At 35.5% G+C, this 18,872-nt stretch overlaps 1 protein-coding gene and 1 long non-coding RNA gene across 2 annotated transcripts; both read right to left on the reverse strand.

Moving 5' to 3' along the window:
* Positions 1–1,812: 1,812 nt before the first annotated feature.
* Positions 1,813–7,413, reverse strand: Polr1B (RNA polymerase I subunit Rpl135). Its single transcript, XM_075297117.1, has 6 exons — positions 7,252–7,413; positions 6,125–7,166; positions 5,542–5,999; positions 5,017–5,474; positions 4,552–4,959; positions 1,813–2,848 (listed from the first exon to the last, which is right to left on the reverse strand). Exons 1-6 carry the CDS (start codon positions 7,318–7,320, stop codon positions 1,912–1,914), a joined length of 3,372 nt encoding a protein of 1,123 aa, XP_075153232.1. The 5' UTR covers positions 7,321–7,413; the 3' UTR covers positions 1,813–1,911.
* Positions 7,414–8,106: 693 nt separating this feature from the next.
* LOC142224440 (uncharacterized) lies at positions 8,107–9,373 on the reverse strand. Its single transcript, XR_012719162.1, has 3 exons — positions 8,985–9,373; positions 8,588–8,919; positions 8,107–8,523 (listed from the first exon to the last, which is right to left on the reverse strand). It is a non-coding gene; the product is annotated as an uncharacterized LOC142224440 (long non-coding RNA).
* Positions 9,374–18,872: the final 9,499 nt, after the last annotated feature.

Below are 18,872 nucleotides of genomic sequence, written 5' to 3' on the forward strand. Positions count from 1 at the left end.
ACAAAATGAAATTCGAAGCTCGGGTTATCGACAAAACTAAATTACCAACAAATCATCAAGTTATTGAATTCCTTTTATATTTAAAGAAAGCAGGCACCGCAAGTGTTAAAAATGAATCTACTAGTCATGTTACAGACGATAAACGATTGGGTTATATAATATCCAAAATTAAAAGTCGCCAACAACATAGTAAACTTGATTCTAGACAGGATTTGTTATAAATTAATTCTAAAAAGTTGTTAGCCGCATAATAAAATTGTACAATTAATAAACATGAAATGTACTCAAATCAAATACAAATCTAATCTAATATTTTCTTGTTTAAAGTATTTACTCATGTGACAACATTGCTCACCATTGTGAAGATGACAAGAAAACGCAAAAAAGAATACGGCGTAGTCAGATGTTGAAAGGCAGAAATTTAACCAATGTGTAAGCAGCATAACGATCTTCGTAATTTTCCACAATTCCGTTACCACTTACTTTTATTGTTAGATTGATTGTTAGATTTTAAAACAGTAGGCTCTCAAGTTGTTCAAGCAAAAACACAAGAACTTTGCATAACGCAGAAAATGCCGTAGTGCACACAACGAGTATGTATACAATGATACGGTTAGAAATTTACAGATAAACAGTTTGTGTATATTAAATACCTTTCAAATTAATTTCGTAGATGTGAATAACGATGTGCATGTGGTTTCGATCGGATATCATGACAACACAGCAAAAGCTATTTGATGGTGTAGGGTGACCTATTGACTTTTTAAAATCTCTGTAACTTTTTTGTTTATAAATATAATTAAATACTTCCAAAGCAAAAGTTTCATATTTTGATAAGATCTTTATAATGGTTATAAGAAATGGGCATCATAGTGGTATACGAAGCGAAATAAAAAAATTAAAAATCAAATTTGACGTCGGAGTCAAAAATGATCAATGCACGAAATATAGCCCCTGATCAACCATGAACAACGATATGCGTTTCTTTTCGATCGGACTTCAAATGACGACACAGTACAGTAAATTGCATTTCGGGGGGTCGTAGGGTGCACGGAAAAAAAAAAAGTTTTCGTGTTCTGAAATTGTCTTCAAATATGCTACAAAACTGGGGGGTGACTGCATGAACTTTTTTTCGCGACCCTATCTAATGTACAGTCCAGGCGTGTATAGATTTGTATCTGGCGTTTTCGTTTCAATGGCTCTATTAACCATGTTCCTTAATCTATATCTGTCCATAAAGCTCGAAAAACAATTGTATAATTAGATTTTTTTAGAATTTTATAGAAAATTTCGTCAAAATATGAATTTTACAGAAAATTTCGTCAAAATTGGAATTGTATACAAAATTTTGTCGAAATTTTGATTTTATACAAAATTTCGTTGAAATTTGAACTTTATAGAAAATTTTTTCAAAATTTGAATTTTATAGAAAGTTTCGTTGAAATTTGAATTTTTTAGAAAATTTCGTCAAAATTTTAACTGATAAAAATTTCATCGTAATTTGAATTTTATAGAAAAATTTTGTCGAATTTTGAATTTTATAGAAAATTTCGTCGAAATTTGAATTTTATAGCAAATCAAAAGATGAATTATATAGAAAATTATTAGAATATAGAAAATGTAGTCAAAATTTTAAATTTATAGAAAATTTCGTGGAACTATTCAATATATATCAAATTTCTTCAAAATGTAAAATTTCGTAAAAATATTAAAACTATAGAAATGTTGTTCGAGATTTTAAATTTATACAAAATTTTATCGAAATTGATTACTACACGCCATAGAATTTAAATCACATCAAATAAAAACATATTTTTTTAATCTTTTAAAAGTTTTATTTTTTCATATAAAGCTATTTTTTAATGTTTTTACAATAAAAAAACTGAAACAAAAAGTCTTTCTCTTGTTTTCTTAAATTTCCATTAATTTGAATCTTGCATTAATATTAACCGAACTCAATTCGGTTACTAAATATTTAAAAGAATATGGAATTTCAATATATCCCACACCCGCTCCATCACCACACAAGCGACATGTATCCGGCACCGATTGTAATTTTCCAGTATTTTGTGAACGCTTGACAATTTTCTTCAATGGAGCCAAAATACTGCCACATTTACTACAGACCAAAGAATGAGTTTTATCTGAATTGTGAAAGAGACGATCTTGCAGTAGGAAAGCGGCACCATGAGATATTAAAGCATCTCGTTCCATTTCACCAAAACGAACACCACCACCACGTTTACGACCTTTAATCGGTTGCTGTGTTATCGCATCCACAGGACCAGTGGAACGAACTTGCCATTTATCGAAGACCATGTGACGCAAACGTTGATAATGGACAATACCAAAGAAAATGTCAGCTTTCATTTCACGGCCATCAACACCAGAATACAAACGCTCAGTGCCATAGTAATTGTAACCACCAGCTTCCAACAATTTGCCAAAATAATCAATGGCAGTGTGTTTTTCCGAAAATCTAAATGGTGTGGCATCATGAACTAAACCATGCAGAGCACCACTTTTACCAGCCATTGTTTCGATCATCATAGCAATTGTCATGCGAGATGGGAAACCATGAGGATTAAATACAATATCGGGAATAAGTCCCGTCTCGGAGAATGGTAAATCTTCGGCAGGATATTTTTGTGAACAAATACCTTTTTGGCCAGCACGAGAGGCAAACTTATCACCAATAGTAGGGGGACGAGGAATACGTAAAGTTACACATACCAATCGCGGAGCATTTGCCTTGAAATTGCCACAATAGCGAACACTATCCACAATGCAATCTTCCTTTTCGTCTAATTTTACAACTTTGTAGATGGATTCCTCAGTATCGTAGTAACTGAAATACAAATTATAAAAATAAAATATTAGGATGGTTCGAAAGCAAAAAATGTCGAAAATAAAAATAAATCGATTTAATAAAAAATCTCGTCAAAATTTAAATTTTATAGAAAATTCCGTAGAACTTTTAATTTTATTGACAATTTCGTCGAAGTTGTAATTTTATACAAAATTTCTTTCAAATTGTAATTTTATACAAAATGTTGCCCAAATTTAATTTCATAAAAATTTCGTCAAAATTTTAATTCAATAGGAAATTTCGTCAAAATTTTAATTTAATAGAAAATTTCATCAAAATTTAAATTTTATAAATAATTTATATTTTATAGAAATTTCATCCAAAATTGAATTTTATAGAAATTTTTGTCCAAATTTGCATTTTATAGGAAATTTCGTCGTATTTGAATTTTTTAGAAAATTTCGTCCAAATTTGAATTTACAGAAAATTTCGTTAAAATTGTAATTTTGTACAAAATTTTAATTTAAAAAAAAGGTCAAAATTTTAATTTGATAGAAAATTCCGTCGAAATCTTTATTTTATAGAAATTTTAATCCAAATTTGAATTTTATAAAAATGTTGTCCATATTTGAATTTCATAGAGAACTTCGTTAAAATCTCATAGTTCATCCAAATTTTAATTTTATAGAAAATTTCGTCATATTTAAATTTTATAGAAAATTTCGTCCAAATTTGAGTTTTATGGAAAATTTCGGTAAAATTGTAATTTTGTACAAAATCTTGTCATAATTTTAATTTCATAAAAAATTAGGTCAAAATTTTAATTTCATAAAAAATTTCGTCGAAATCTTATTTTTATACAAATTTTCATCCAATTTTGAATTTATAAAAAATGTTGTCCAAATTTGAATTTTATAGAGAACTTCGTTACAATTTTATTCTCATAGAAAATTCGTCAAAATTTTAATTTTATAGAACATTTCATTCAAATTTAAATTATAAAAAAAATTGTTGAAATTTTAATTTTATAGAAAATTTCGTAGAAATTTGAATTTTATAGAAAATGTAGTCCAAATTTTAATTTTATAGAAAATTTCGTCAAATTTTGATTTTATACGAAATTTCGTTCAAATTTGAGTTTTATAAAAGTTTTTGTTCAAATTTTAATTTTATAGAAAACTTCGTCAAAATTTAAATCATAGAAAATGTTGTTGAAATGTTTAATTTTATAAAAACTTCCGTCAAAATTTAAATCATAGAAAATTTTGTTGAAATTTTAATTTTATAGAAAATTTCGCCAAATTTTAATAAAATTTATAAAAAATCACGTCTAAATTATAATTTTATGAAACATTTCAGTGAGTTTTAATTTTATAGAAAATTCCGTCGAATTTTTAATTTTAATGAAAATTTCAATCAAATTTTAATTTTATAAAAATTTCTTCAAAATGCAATTTTTGGAAAATATCATAAAAATTTTAATTTTATGGAAAACTTTGTCGAAATTTTAGAATTGTAGAAAATTTGGTCAAAATGGTAATTATATAGAAAATTGTTATTGAAATTTTAGTTTCATTGAAAAATTTCCTCAAAATTTTAATTTGAAAAAAATTGGGGAGGTCGAAAGTTTATATAGGGCATACCAAAAATGTAGTGATGAATGGATGAAAAATAAAAAATCTATAACAATTTTTAACCACATCTGCGGTATTTACGGTAAAATGATCTTTACTGCTACTTACCTATAAAATGGAGTACCATAGGAAAGTTGCGTTCCTGGATGTGGCAAACCGTCATTATCCAAAATCTTGCTTAACTCTGGTAAATTGGGATTACGAGCAAAATAACTTGTACCACGCATTTCCAAAAACTTTGATTTATATATGGAGCCATAAGCAAAACCACGTTCATGGGCAGATTTATTTATGATCATAGCATCTTCCATGTCATAGCCTGTATAGGAAATTACAGCCACAACAGCATTGGTACCCATGGCAAAATCATCTAAACGAATATTATCATGATGCACTGGCCTAAACAGAGGTGCTCCTGGCGTTTGTAAACGATACAGCTTGTTGGCAGCCTGCTTGGGCCAATTCAAACACGGAGTTCCCATGGTTTGTTTACCCATCTGACACTGATACATGTTACTACAATGAGGATATATTAGAAACAAATTTTTATCTTTATGCTTTTATAGTTCTTACCGTGGTGATTGATTATAATCTGGCATTGGAATCAAATTAGCCAAATTACTTAGAAAATCAGTTTTCGATAGCTCCATGTGTGTGGTGAAATTAGGATAAATTTCTTTAGGATCTATTGCAATTTCCATATATACTTGTTCCAATGAACCAATAAATTCAATTTTATTGAGAGCCAAATTTCTTACGGGTCGCATTAATCTTGCTGGACCCACAAATAAATAAAGACCCGGAAATTGTCCTTTCTTTTTGTAGGGTATATAGGCAATTTCCATCATTTCGGGTAATGTACCCTCTATTTTTAAAAGTCTTAAATTGTCAACAATTTTATTGGCATCCGCTTGACGGATATAACCCAAAAGCTTTCCTTCCAAGAAGACCACAAATTGTTTGCTGTCAGGATCCTTTAAATCTGAGTCAACAGGTAACATACCCATGTTTACAAGAGTTTTTGGGATATTCTGTAATAAGAAAAAATTAAAAAAATAAGAAACAAATTGTCGTTGTTTAGAAAATATTTTCTCTCACCTCTACCAGTTTTTTATCTGGTATTTTTGATATTCTACACGTTACTGTCAAGTGATTTAATAAACCACATGGTGTTCCATCAGGTGTATGTACAGGACAAATGAAACCCCAAGCATCGGGCAATAATTGACGAGCTTCAGTTGTTCTCATTGTGGTGAAGAAGGAACCTCTGTGAACAGCACGAAAATGTGACATATAACGCATACGATTAATATTTTCAGCCATTACAACTAAACCCGAACTTTGCATAAGACCCAGACCACTGCGTGACGGTGCATTACCTGTGGCCAAAAATGATTCCATGGCACGACCAATACCACCCGAACTACGCAATGCTGTAGCCATAATATTGGGATTTATTAAAGCATCTGGGGTATTGAGTTTTTTGAGTACAGTCTTTTTGGAATATTGAAGCCATAGGTCAATGCGATCTGCTAGAAATTTTTGATAAAGATTTCCTAGAAGAAAAGAAACAAAAATAAATAAAACGCAATGATCGTTTTTTAGATTTCTGTGTCAATGACCAATATCCTCAGCATTATTTTTTAGCAAAACTATAAATATATTTTATATTTAAACTCACCTGATGTCAATACCTCTTGCATCATTACCGAATCGACATTCTCGATTTTCGCATTACCCTGAACACATTGATATAGTTTTTGTATCATGAAAACTAACAAATCGAACTTCTCCTTTGTCGTTTCCAAATGTATCAATATACGTTCATTCATTATAAATTCAGTAACTTCTGTATTCGTTTTCCAACTGGGTAATTCCGGGAATCTTGAACGAAATATTTGACCCAGATAATCTTTGCACTGGCCCGAAGTGTGAAGACCCTCACCATGAACGTCCCGTAACATTTGTTGTGCACAACTTAGATAGTACTGATCATGTTCATAGCCACGTATCAAACGCGTATAGATTTCCTCATCCGTATAATCCACTAAGCATTTCATAATCAAACATACAGGTACATAGGCCATAAATTTCATATTGGAAAACATCAGTTTGCAAGAGCCATTATTTAGGTAATGTAGGACATTATTGTATGATGTTTCATCATCACGTACCGATCGTATCATTACACCCAATTCACTGAAATTGGCACCACGATTTTTCCATGTACTTCTTTTGATAGCGATAGGATAATTTCGACGACTCATAAGTAACATTCGTATAATTTTTTCATTTCCTTTGATTACAAATATGCCACCCCATTCGGAATCATGTTCGCCACGTTTGACCATTTCCTCTGGCTTCAAGTGGCCCAAATTGCAAGCATTCGATTTTAACATAATGGGCACTTCACCCAATTCAACACTAATTGGAGCCTTTTCGATACCATCTGCACGCCATCCTACCTTTACCGTACACATTCCCGTATAAGATTGATGTAATTGCCGGGCCTCGGTGGGATAGATGTTACGCTCTTTAACATCAACAATGGACAGGGGGACTTGTGGCCTGGATATTTGTATATCTTGGATATACATTTCCAGTTTTTCTCCGGCTGGTGTCAAGAAACTGCATGGCTGCATACGTTTACATATGTTCTCCAGACCATAGTGCAGTAGTTCATTGAACGAATCCAAGTGTGGGGCTCCTAAGGCATGTAAATGCTATGAAAATAATGTAAACAACAACAACGTTCACGTCAAAACAACATTGAAAAGTAGGTATAAAATAAGCAATGTTTTCACCAACCTCATTCAATTCTTCGGGAATTATTCGAAATTCAGGTCTAGAATTAGTTAGTTCTGGGTAAGTTTTCATTATTTTTGTTTAAAATTCCAATTTTAATTCAGTATAAACCAATTTTAAAAAACTCGCACGTGTTGCAACATAGTGTTGGGAGAGTAACGAGTATTTGACTACAAGTAACTAAGCTGAGCAAACATTTTTAACGGCGTAACCACAAAAATCATATGTGAAGGCATTGGTCAATCAGCTGTGCAAAAGCAGAGTTAGGAAAACTGTGACCTATCATATGCTATGTTCCCACCGACTCGTTTTTCCAAAACATTTCAGCGTTCACACCGGGTTGAGATGTTTTATGCAACGTATGTCCAAATAATTACCGCGAACGCAAAGGGGAAAAATTGTCATTTTCACATGTCCATCCATGTTCTTAAAAGCCTTTGTTTTTTCATTTTTTTCTATGAAACCCCAATAAACACAAACGTTTGAAAAATGCTAAATTTCAACAATTTTTCAAACATTTTTTCAAAGGATTAGGGTAATATTCAAGTTGAGAAAATCGCGTTCTCAACAAAAAACAGACATTACCCTCAACAGTAAAATTCAACACAATAGCAATAATTTCTCAATTGTAATCCTCAAATTGAAATGCATCGCTACTCAATAATTTCTCAAACAGTTTTCAATGTGAGAAAAATAAAAAATTAGCATTGTTGCGAATACTTTCAAACCACAATTTGTATGAAAGTCAATCCTAGTTCTAACTGAAAGTCAATACTAAATTTCTAGGGATTTTGTAAATTGTATTATTTTTTTCGTTAATAAATATAATAATATTAAAAACAACATTAATAATATATAAAAATAATAATATAATACCAATCAAAATGTAATTATCTTATTAAACGTATTAATAAATAAAACTATGAATATAACTTTAAATATCTTAAACATTTTTACATGTATAATTCCATTTCCTCCAAAATGTTGGTGTCAAATAACTATTATTTAATATGCTGGCAATTTGAAATAATTACTATCGAGGAACTTGCTGGCTTGTATGTTAGAATAGATTTCAGCAAGAGGAAATCACAAAATATCAAACTGATGACGGGATGTAAATTGATGTAATGCACATTTTCATCCAGAATTTCTTGATATAGGAATTGTTGCACTTTGTTTTAATTGGTTGCACTTTGTAAGTTTTCTGAAATCTTTTCTTTGTTGTTTCCTTCATCGGGTTTTCATCGGCCAACATCTTCCAATGATTTTAGTTTTCTGCAAAACAATCGAGTTTTGTGATTTCCATTATGTTTTCATTTCACTTTTTATTTTGACTTACCAATTTGTATTTCTTCCAACTGACCACGTACTTCGTGATTTCCTCAAGAACGTTGGTGTTACAAAATTGTTGTTATTAAAATACTGGCAATTTTCAGGAACTTGATGACCAGATAATTGGAATAAATTTCCAGCAATTTAAATTCACAAAATAACAAATTAAACCGATGATGCGATGTAAATTAAACTATCGATGTGATGCGAATTATCATCCAGTAGTTGTTGGTTGCACTTTGATTTATGGAAACTTTCTCTTCTCGATAAGCCACTATCATTTTTCATCGGCCAGCCTCTTAATGTGTCCAAGAATCAGCATCCAAATATTTTAGTTGTCTGCAAAGAGATTTGAGTTTAGTGACTTCCTTAAAGTTTTCATTTCGTATTTTAGATTTACTTACCGATTATTATAAGTAATTTCAATTGATTATTAAAAAAATTTCCAAATTTTTGTATTTCTTCCACGAACTTTGTTGTCCAAAGTAGTATTGAAAACCATGTGGTTTTTTCGTTGCATTTCAGGGTAGTGTTTTGTTAAAGTTTTCTCCAATTATCTTCAACACATTTTCAAAGTTTGCGCCAACATTTTGCCAAATTGGTTGTAATTCGCAAACAATTTGAAGGTGTATTGAAGATGAGCTGTTTCAAGTCAAGTTGAATTTATGCTGAAAATGATATTTACCCTCAAACTGAAAAGGTGTTGCATTTGAAAAACGCTCATCCTGTGTTTATTGGGTATATGGTATGTTATTCGGGGTATATTCCAAATCAGGTGGGTTCACATTCTAAAATTGACGTGTTTTGGAAGAAAACTTGTGTTTTGAACTTGTTGTTTAGTATGGCGAAATCGACTCGTTTCGAAGTGCTTATAAAGGGAAAACATTTCAAACCCCAAAACATTTGTAATTTTTATGCGCTTTACAGACTATTAGTTATTCCGGACGACAGTGCGTGTCGAACATATCCCATATATTGTGCACATTATAATGCTATGTTCCCACGGACTCGTTTTCCTCATTCGTTTTTGCAAAACATTTCACCGTTCACACCGGCTTGAGATGTTTTAGTTTGACAGTTACCATGGAAACTAGAAATTCACATTTACTCGAAATTAACATATTTGCAACCTATTCCAAATAATTATCGCGAGTGCAAAGGGAAAAATTTTTTGTATGTTATTTTCACATGTCCATGTTCTTAAAAGCCTTTGTTTATTCTTTTTTTTTCTATGCAACTATTTCAATATTTTGAATAGGGTATGTTATTCGAGGTATATTCCAAATTAGGTGGGTTCACATTCTAAAATTGATGTGTTTTGGAGGAAAACTTGTGTTTTGAACTTGTTTTTTAGTATGGCGAAAACGACTCGTTTTGAAGTGCTTATAAAGGGAAAACATTTCAAACCCCACAACATGCTTGGTGAGAACACCGTATAAGTTAAGTCCGAAGGCATAATCGATACTGCTGCATGTTTATGGGATCGATAACACATTTACCGATTATTTAGTCATCGCCGACAAGTCGTATCGATCCGACACACTGTACGATTCTTTACAAACGCCGACATTCCGTCCGGAATAAATGATATTCTGTACAGCGCATAAGTGACACTTCGGTGTTCTCACCGTAGTGTCACTTATGGGGCTTGAAATGTTTTCCCTTTATAAGCACTTCAAAACGAGTCGTTTTCGCCATACTAAAAAAACAAGTTCAAAACACAAGTTTTCCTCCAAAACACGTCAATTTTAGAATGTGAACCCACCTAATTTGGAATATATTCCTAATTTGGAATGAACCCACCTAATTTGGAATATGTTCGACACGAGCACTGTCGTCCGGAATAACTGATAGTCTGTAAAGCGCATAAGGCAATAAGGCCGACCGGCCATTGGTAAACTATGCCACACCTGTGTGGATCCTTCAAACTAGTGACACGCAGTGAAATAACATACAGACCTGTCCGAATGCTGCCCTTAGAACTGTGACAGGATGTCTCCGCGTTACATCCCTGGATCATCTTTATGTGAAGACCAAGGTCATACTTACCTGATGTCAAAGAAGTATCTCCTGGGTTGTTAGCGCAGTAACCATCGAAATCATGGATAAGCAACCAGCACTCATGATCAGCCAGTACCAGACTAGCTGAAGCGGTGAGAAGCTACCAGGTTAACCATGTTCTTGGAGTTCGACCACCGACGAGAGCACCGGACGAAAGAGACATCTAAAGACAGACAACGGTAATGTTGGCCTCAATTGATAGGCGACGCCGAACGGTATCATTATTTGACACCTAATGATATTGTTACGAATGTGATATTTCTAGATTTAAGTTTATTTAAATTAGTTTACGTTAATTTTCAAATTGTAACGATAAAATTACGTCATAACTTGTTAGAGTCATTTCTTTATTTTCTAGTACTTCCTTAAACATCTTTTGTGTTTCCAATCGTTCATTGTAAAAGTAACGCCTTTGGTTTTATACCTGCACGACATCTACCTAATCTAGTAGAATGCACTAGATTACTAGCATAAGCCTAAAAGTATGTGTGCCATATCACCTGTAAAATAACGCCGATGGAATATTCCAGATGGCTGTAGGCAATGAAGATAACCAGTTGAATATGTGGTGTTAGATAAATTGTATCAAGATAGTTCTCGATGGTTGTAGGCCAGACTATCCAGAATTTTCGAAATCGTCAAATCACGGTATATAAGCCCCTGGCGGAGGGTGCAGTCAAGTCAGTCGTAAGCTAAAGTTTATACAGTACACATCGTAGAGCAAATAAGTGAAACCAATCAGTTAAACAAATAAATTGTAGATTAACGTTATTGAAAAGAACTGTCTTTTTAATTATCGGGTAATTAAATACGCCTCAATATAAAAACGTAACAATTGGTGTCGGAAGTGAAATAACGGAAAAAAATCTACAATGAAGTTTAATCAGCTTCGAGTGGAAGACTTGAAGAAGGAATTGAGCAAAATGGAGCAGCCGACTACAGGAAACAAGGCTCAATTACAAAAGCGACTACTGGAAGAGTTCGAGCGGCGCAGTATTGATATCGAAACACATGAGTTCGATTATAAGGAAGATCTTGACGAATCAGTAGTAGCCAGCGCCTCGGAAACTCCATCTGTAGCTTCTAATGTTGTTGATTACACATCGATGGTCAATATTTTGAGCAAAATGATGGAAGAAAATTCTCTAAAAATCCAAGAGAATTCTAGAAAAATGATGGAAGAAAATTCTCTAAAAATGCAAGAGAATGCTAGAAAAATGATGGAAGAGAATTCTCTAAATATGCAAGAGAATTCTAGAAAAATGATGGAAGAGAATTCTCTAAAAATGCAAGAGAATTCTAGAAAAATGATGGAAGAAAATTCTCTAAAAATGCAAGAGAATTCTAGAAAATTGGAAGAAAAATTCGACGAAAATTCAAAAAAGATGGACGAAAATTCTAGAATTCTAAATGAGAATCTTCAACAAATTGCTGAAGGCATGGAAAAACGTGTGGACCATATCGAAAGCCAAATTGGGGAGCTGGATAAGAAGATTATTTCTGTGGATGAGAAAATTATGGTTCATGATGAGAAGTTTCTACACATTGAAAGAAAAATGTCAGAGCTGGAAATTAAAGGTGGACCAGTGCGCGTTATCGAGGGCTCGAAAACCAAACCTCCTGTTTTCGATGGCTCAACTTCATTTGATGTATTCAAATTCCAATTTGAAATGGTTGCTTCTAGAAATTTATGGAACGACAATGACAAAGCAATTGAACTTCTATTGGCATTAAAGGGCAACGCCGCTGATGTGATACAAAGCATTCCCGCTGCCTCTAGAAATAATTATAATGAAGTAATAGCGGCACTTCAACGTAAGTACGGCGGAGAACATAAGCAAGACATCTTCAGAATGGAATTAAGAGGAAGAGTCCAGAAGTCAAATGAGACTCTACAAGACTTTGCAACAGAGGTTGAGCGGTTGGTGCTTTTGGCATACCCAGGAGAGAGTCACCCACTTGTGGACCGCATCAGAATTGAGACCTTTGTGAATGGCATTCGAGACCCAGACATAAAATGTGCAACATATGCGTCACAAAAAGCTACATTTGTGGAAACTGTAACATTTGCCCTTGCACAAGAGACAGCGAGAGTACTAGCACGTCCTCAAGTTCACAAAGTACGTAAGGTGGAGACTGAGAATGACGAATCAAATTCCGTGATTGATTCAGTGAAAGAAGCCGTTAAGCAGGCAATGCAAGAAATGAAGCAGGAGACAACAAAATCCAGAATGAAGTGCTATAACTGTGATAAGCCTGGACATGTTGCTCGGGAATGTAAAGCACGTCGTAAGCGATCAAGATCGAAATCGCCATACCCATCCCCATCAAACAATAGCCATTTGTGGGTGAACCCACAGTCCAGTGAGTCACCTTTAAACTAAATAGAGCTAGTTCAGCGGGGCAAGAGCTGGCTCCCACATATGATGGCCCCACAATCTCCATAGCAATAGTACAACAGCAAAATAACAATTTAACTGTCGCGGGGTGTGTTAACGGCGACAAGCGTACATTGACGTTGGATACGGGTGCGTCGAAGTCTATCATTAGATCAGACATAGTAAAAGAGAAAGTTACACCATTGATTGGAGTCAGACTACGCACGGCTACAGGTGAACCCGCAACTGTATATGGAAAGGTTCCTGTAAAGTTAACCATTGCAAACAAATCCGTTAATTATGAATTCATTGTGGCCGATATAGTGGACGAAGTTATAATTGGAGCGGATTTTATGATTGCTTTTGGTCTCAACTTGGATTTGAAGCATCGTGTAATGACCTGGTGCGATATCGAAATACCGGTAAACGTGGGCTACAGTGAGAATACACCTGTCAGATATTTGACAATGAGCCAGCCAGAGTCAATACCACCAAATTCCGAAACAATTATATGGGTTTCTATGAATGGAGATTGTGAAGTCGGCAAATTGTGGGTTGTTGAACCAGCAGAAAATAAAAACAACAACATCTTGATAGCAAATGCCCTGGTAACAACAAATGAAGAGGGACTTATACCAGTTCGAGTTTTGAATTTATCTGACCATCAAGAGCAAATTGGAAAATTTTCGGACATTGGCAAATGTACTCCTGCCGAAGCAATAGTCAACTTGGAAAGCAAATCTCCAAAGAAGCATAATGAAGTGATGAAACATCTGGAAGGTTATGTCGAAACTTGGACACGTCATCTATCACCGTCCGAGAAAAATAAAGCCAAGAAATTGTTATGGAAAAATGCCTCCGCCTTTGCCATTGAGAAGAAAAATCAAGGGAGAACATCTGTGGTGAAGCATGAAATAAATACCACAGAAGAAAGACCCATAAAACAGGCACCACGAAGTGTCCCTCTAGCAAAACGAGATGAGGTTCAAAAGCTCGTTAAGGAAATGGCGGAAAGTGGTGTGATCGAGCCATCATCAAGTCCTTGGTGCTCGCCAGTTGTGCTGGTCAAAAAGAAAGATGGAAGTACCCGATTTTGCGTGGACTACAGAAAATTGAATGATGTTACCAAAAAGGACAGTTATCCGCTTCCACGCATTGATGACACGTTGGACACACTAGCCGGAACAACATGGTTTTCCACGCTTGATTTGCAGAGTGGATATTGGCAAGTAGAGATCGCCGAGAAAGACAAAGAAAAGACAGCTTTTGGCGTTAATGGCGGTCTTTGGCAATTCAATGTAATGCCATTCGGGCTCTGCAATGCTCCGGCTACGTTCGAGCGATTGATGGAACGGGTGCTAAAGGGGTTGCATTGGAAGTCCTGCTTGATATACCTCGACGATATCATAGTGATGGGCAAAACATTTGACGAGCACCTTAAGAACTTGAAAGACGTTATCCAGCAATTGTCAGCCGCTGGCCTACGACTTAACGCCAAGAAGTGCTCGCTTTTCCAGCGAGAAGTTAAGTACCTGGGTCATCATGTTACAGCAGAGGGCATATCCACCGATGAAGACAAAATTCAAGCAGTAAAAGATTGGCCTCGTCCACGGAATCTCCACGAGTTGCGCAGCTTCCTTGGTTTATGCACATACTACAGGCGTTTCGTACCAAACTTCGCCAGCATCGCCGCAAGCCTCCATAAATTAACGCAAAAAGGTGCGAAGTTCCAGTGGAGTGAAGAACAGGAACAGTCATTTCATCATCTAAAAGAACTTTTATGTTCAACTCCTGTTCTGGCGTATCCAATTCCTGGCGAAAAATTTATTTTGGATACAGATGCTAGTGCGTACGGAATTGGTGGTGTACTATCTCAACAGATTGAAGGTAAAGAAAAGGTCATCGGATATTTTAGCCGAACGTTATCCAAGCCCGAGAAGAACTATTGCGTAACAAGAAGAGAGCTGCTTGCTGTCATAGAAAGCGTGAAGCATTACCACAAATACTTGTATGGACAGAATTTCTTGTTAAGAACTGACCATTCAGCTCTACGATGGTTGCTTCAATTCAAGAATCCGGAAGCTCAGCTGGCACGTTGGATAGAAAGACTCCAAAGCTATGATTTCAGTATCGAGCATAGAAAAGGTGGCAAACACGGCAACGCGGACGCCTTGTCACGTCGACCTTGTAATGTCGAGTGCAAACACTGCTCGAAAGCTGAACATAAGGAAGAAATCGTGGATATCAGGCTGTTGCACGTCGAATCTGGAGTGGACTGGCCAGCAGAACAGCGTAAAGATCTCATTTTGAGCAAAATTATTTCGGCGAAAGAAGAAGATAAGAAACCCAGTAAGAAAGACATCGCAGCCGAAAGCCCACTTATGAAATCATACTGGGCTCAATGGGACAGTCTATGTCTGGTCAACGGAACCCTACAACGTAAGTGGGAAAGTGAAGATGGCAAGAATAGCCGCAACTTGATAATCGTGCCAGATTCCAAGGTAAAGGATGTTTTGACGGAATTCCACAATGGACCTAGTGGAGGTCACTTAGGAATAACCAAAACAGCCGAGAAAGTGAAGCAACGATTCTACTGGGTTGGATGCCAGAAATCAATTGCTGAATGGGTGGCAAATTGTGAGAAGTGCATAAAGGCGAAAGGGCCAAGACGAAAAAGTAGAGGTCTTATGCAAGAGTATAGGCCAGGAGCGCCTTTTGAAAGAATAGCAATGGACGTTGCAGGGCCTTTCCCAGTAAGTGATTCTGGAAATCGATATGTCCTTGTGGTCATGGACTACTTCAGCAAGTGGCCAGAAGTTTATGCCATTCCTAACCAAGAGGCGAAGACGATTGTAGATGTAGTCGACAAGAACTGGATATGTCGCTACGGTGTGCCGACCGAGATACACTCAGACCAAGGAAGAAATTTCGAATCGGCCATATTCAAAGAGATGTGTGACTCCCTCGGTATCAAGAAAACAAGGACTACGCCATTGCATCCGCAGTCTGATGGCATGGTAGAAAGGTTTAATCGCACTCTGGAAGAACATCTTCGAAAGGTAGTGGATAACGGCCAACGAGACTGGGACGATCATATACCAAAGTTTTTGCTGTCGTATAGATCAGCCATACATGATTCTACGTCACGAACACCGGCCAAGGTCCTATTCGGAACGGAATTGAAGTTGCCCGGAGATTTGATATTTGGCGCTACACCCAATGAGCTCGCCATGGAAGAAACCAGTAACGACATACCAAACACATTTGGTAAAGTTCACGAATCAGTGCGAAACAAAATAAAAATGGTTAGCAACAGAATGAAGGCGAGATATGATCGTGCAGCAAACACTGAGGGCTTTAGTGAAGGACAACTGGTTCTGCTATTCAACCCGCACCGAAAGAAAGGATTATGTCCTAAACTACAAACACAGTGGGAAGGCCCATATAAAGTCATCAAGAAGATCAATGATGTTGTATACCGCATTCAAAAAGACGACAGCCCAAGGTCAAAGATGAAAGTCGTTCACCTGGAACGTTTGGCTCCATACGGAACGGGTTCTGTGCCTATTCGGGACGAACAGGCTTAAGCGGGAGGCAGTGTTACGAATGTGATATTTCTAGATTTAAGTTTATTTAAATTAGTTTACGTTAATTTTCAAATTGTAACGATAAAATTACGTCATAACTTGTTAGAGTCATTTCTTTATTTTCTAGTACTTCCTTAAACATCTTTTGTGTTTCCAATCGTTCATTGTAAAAGTAACGCCTTTGGTTTTATACCTGCACGACATCTACCTAATCTAGTAGAATGCACTAGATTACTAGCATAAGCCTAAAAGTATGTGTGCCATATCACCTGTAAAATAACGCCGATGGAATATTCCAGATGGCTGTAGGCAATGAAGATAACCAGTTGAATATGTGGTGTTAGATAAATTGTATCAAGATAGTTCTCGATGGTTGTAGGCCAGACTATCCAGAATTTTCGAAATCGTCAAATCACGGTATATAAGCCCCTGGCGGAGGGTGCAGTCAAGTCAGTCGTAAGCTAAAGTTTATACAGTACACATCGTAGAGCAAATAAGTGAAACCAATCAGTTAAACAAATAAATTGTAGATTAACGTTATTGAAAAGAACTGTCTTTTTAATTATCGGGTAATTAAATACGCCTCAATATAAAAACGTAACAATATCAATTAATTTAATCAGGGTTCACATATGAAAATTCCGATTTATTTTAATACAATTTATCACACAATAAATATGTTACAAAATATGAGGAGACCGCCATTTCGCCTGAAACTTTGCCAATACTCGAAACCCACACACACATACATTAGAAACCAAGATTTGTGGCTACATTCTGGAACAAAAGTAGTTCCATGTACCAGCGGGGAGGGAGGTAGATAGCGTATATCAGTATGTGTACACTCACATATACTTAAATTTTTTTTAATAAACTAACTTTCGCTAAGGAAATATACACATACGTTCTTGCGTAACGTATAGTTTGCATATGCTCCAATTTTTTCTATGACTACGGCTTTGACAAAAAAGTCCATGCATTTGAAAAAATTCGCTAAAGAGGACAAAGTTTTCTCTGGTTTTTTTGTGCTTTAAACAAATATCATAATGACAAACGAATGAATAAAATTCAAAGTAAAAACTAAAGAAAATCAAAAAGAAAAACTTTACACGATTGTTAGCAAATGGTAAAGAGAGGAAGAAACAAAAAGAAAAACATGATCATTGAAGTTTCATTTATAGTGGCATTGCACGATGAAAAGCAAATCTAAACAAAAGAAACATTTGACAACTTTTGTACAGTAGTGAACAATTTTATAGCACTATTCAATAACATAAACCCGATGTCTGTATTTGAGGTACAGATTCCGTGAGTTTTAGCGATGTGAGCGACAGAGCGACAAGGAGAGCCATACGACGGATTTATGGTATGCGAGCTAATTAGAAGATATAATTTATCTGAGCCGATGTTATGGATGTCGTCAACTGCCCTAAGGCACCCTAGGCGCAGGCCCTTGACGGAATTTCATTGCTGATGTTACGTTATGTTATGTTTACTAACTGCCACACACGCACCCTAAGTCCAATTATGATGCCACTTCTCTCTTAACATATCAATGAGTGCTACCCGATGTTCTTGGTACTCGAAGGTCTTTGTTGGCTTAAATCGTAATCAAGTATCTAAAGGGTGGTTAAATTGTAAGGGCCGATGTTGAATGTGAACCACACCTAAACGCCAAGTTTTTTTCGAATTATATTTGACATTTCTCTATTTCAGACTTACTCAATTTGAACCATGGAGAGATATAAAATCCAACGACGTGTTAAATGGTTCCAAGAAATGGCAACAGTGGATGATCAATTTTCGAAGAAAATCATCTTCAGTGATGAGGTACATTTTCACCTCAGTGGAATGAGAATCCAAGAGTGATTGTCGAAAAACCAATGCACCCACATAGAGTGACTGTTTGGTGCGGTTTATGGGCTGGCTGCATCATCGGGCCGTATTTTTTCCAAAATGAGGCCGGTCAGATAGTTACTGTGAATGGTGTTCGCTATCGTGAGATGATAACGAACTTTTTATGGCCCGAATTGGAAGATATGGATGTGAACGATATGTGGTTTCAGCAGGACGGTGCCACTTGCCACACAGCTAACGAAACAATGGCTCTTTTGCGCAACAAATTCTATGGCCGTGTTATCTCACGTAATGGCGATGTCAATTGGCCGCCAAGATCATTTGATTTGACACTGTTGGACTTTTTCCTTTGGGGTTATTTGAAAGAAAAGGTGTACGTCGATAAGCCAGCAACAATTCAAGAGCTAAA

This window comes from Haematobia irritans, chromosome 2, assembly GCF_050003625.1.
Source record: "Haematobia irritans isolate KBUSLIRL chromosome 2, ASM5000362v1, whole genome shotgun sequence".
NCBI lineage: Eukaryota > Metazoa > Arthropoda > Insecta > Diptera > Muscidae > Haematobia > Haematobia irritans.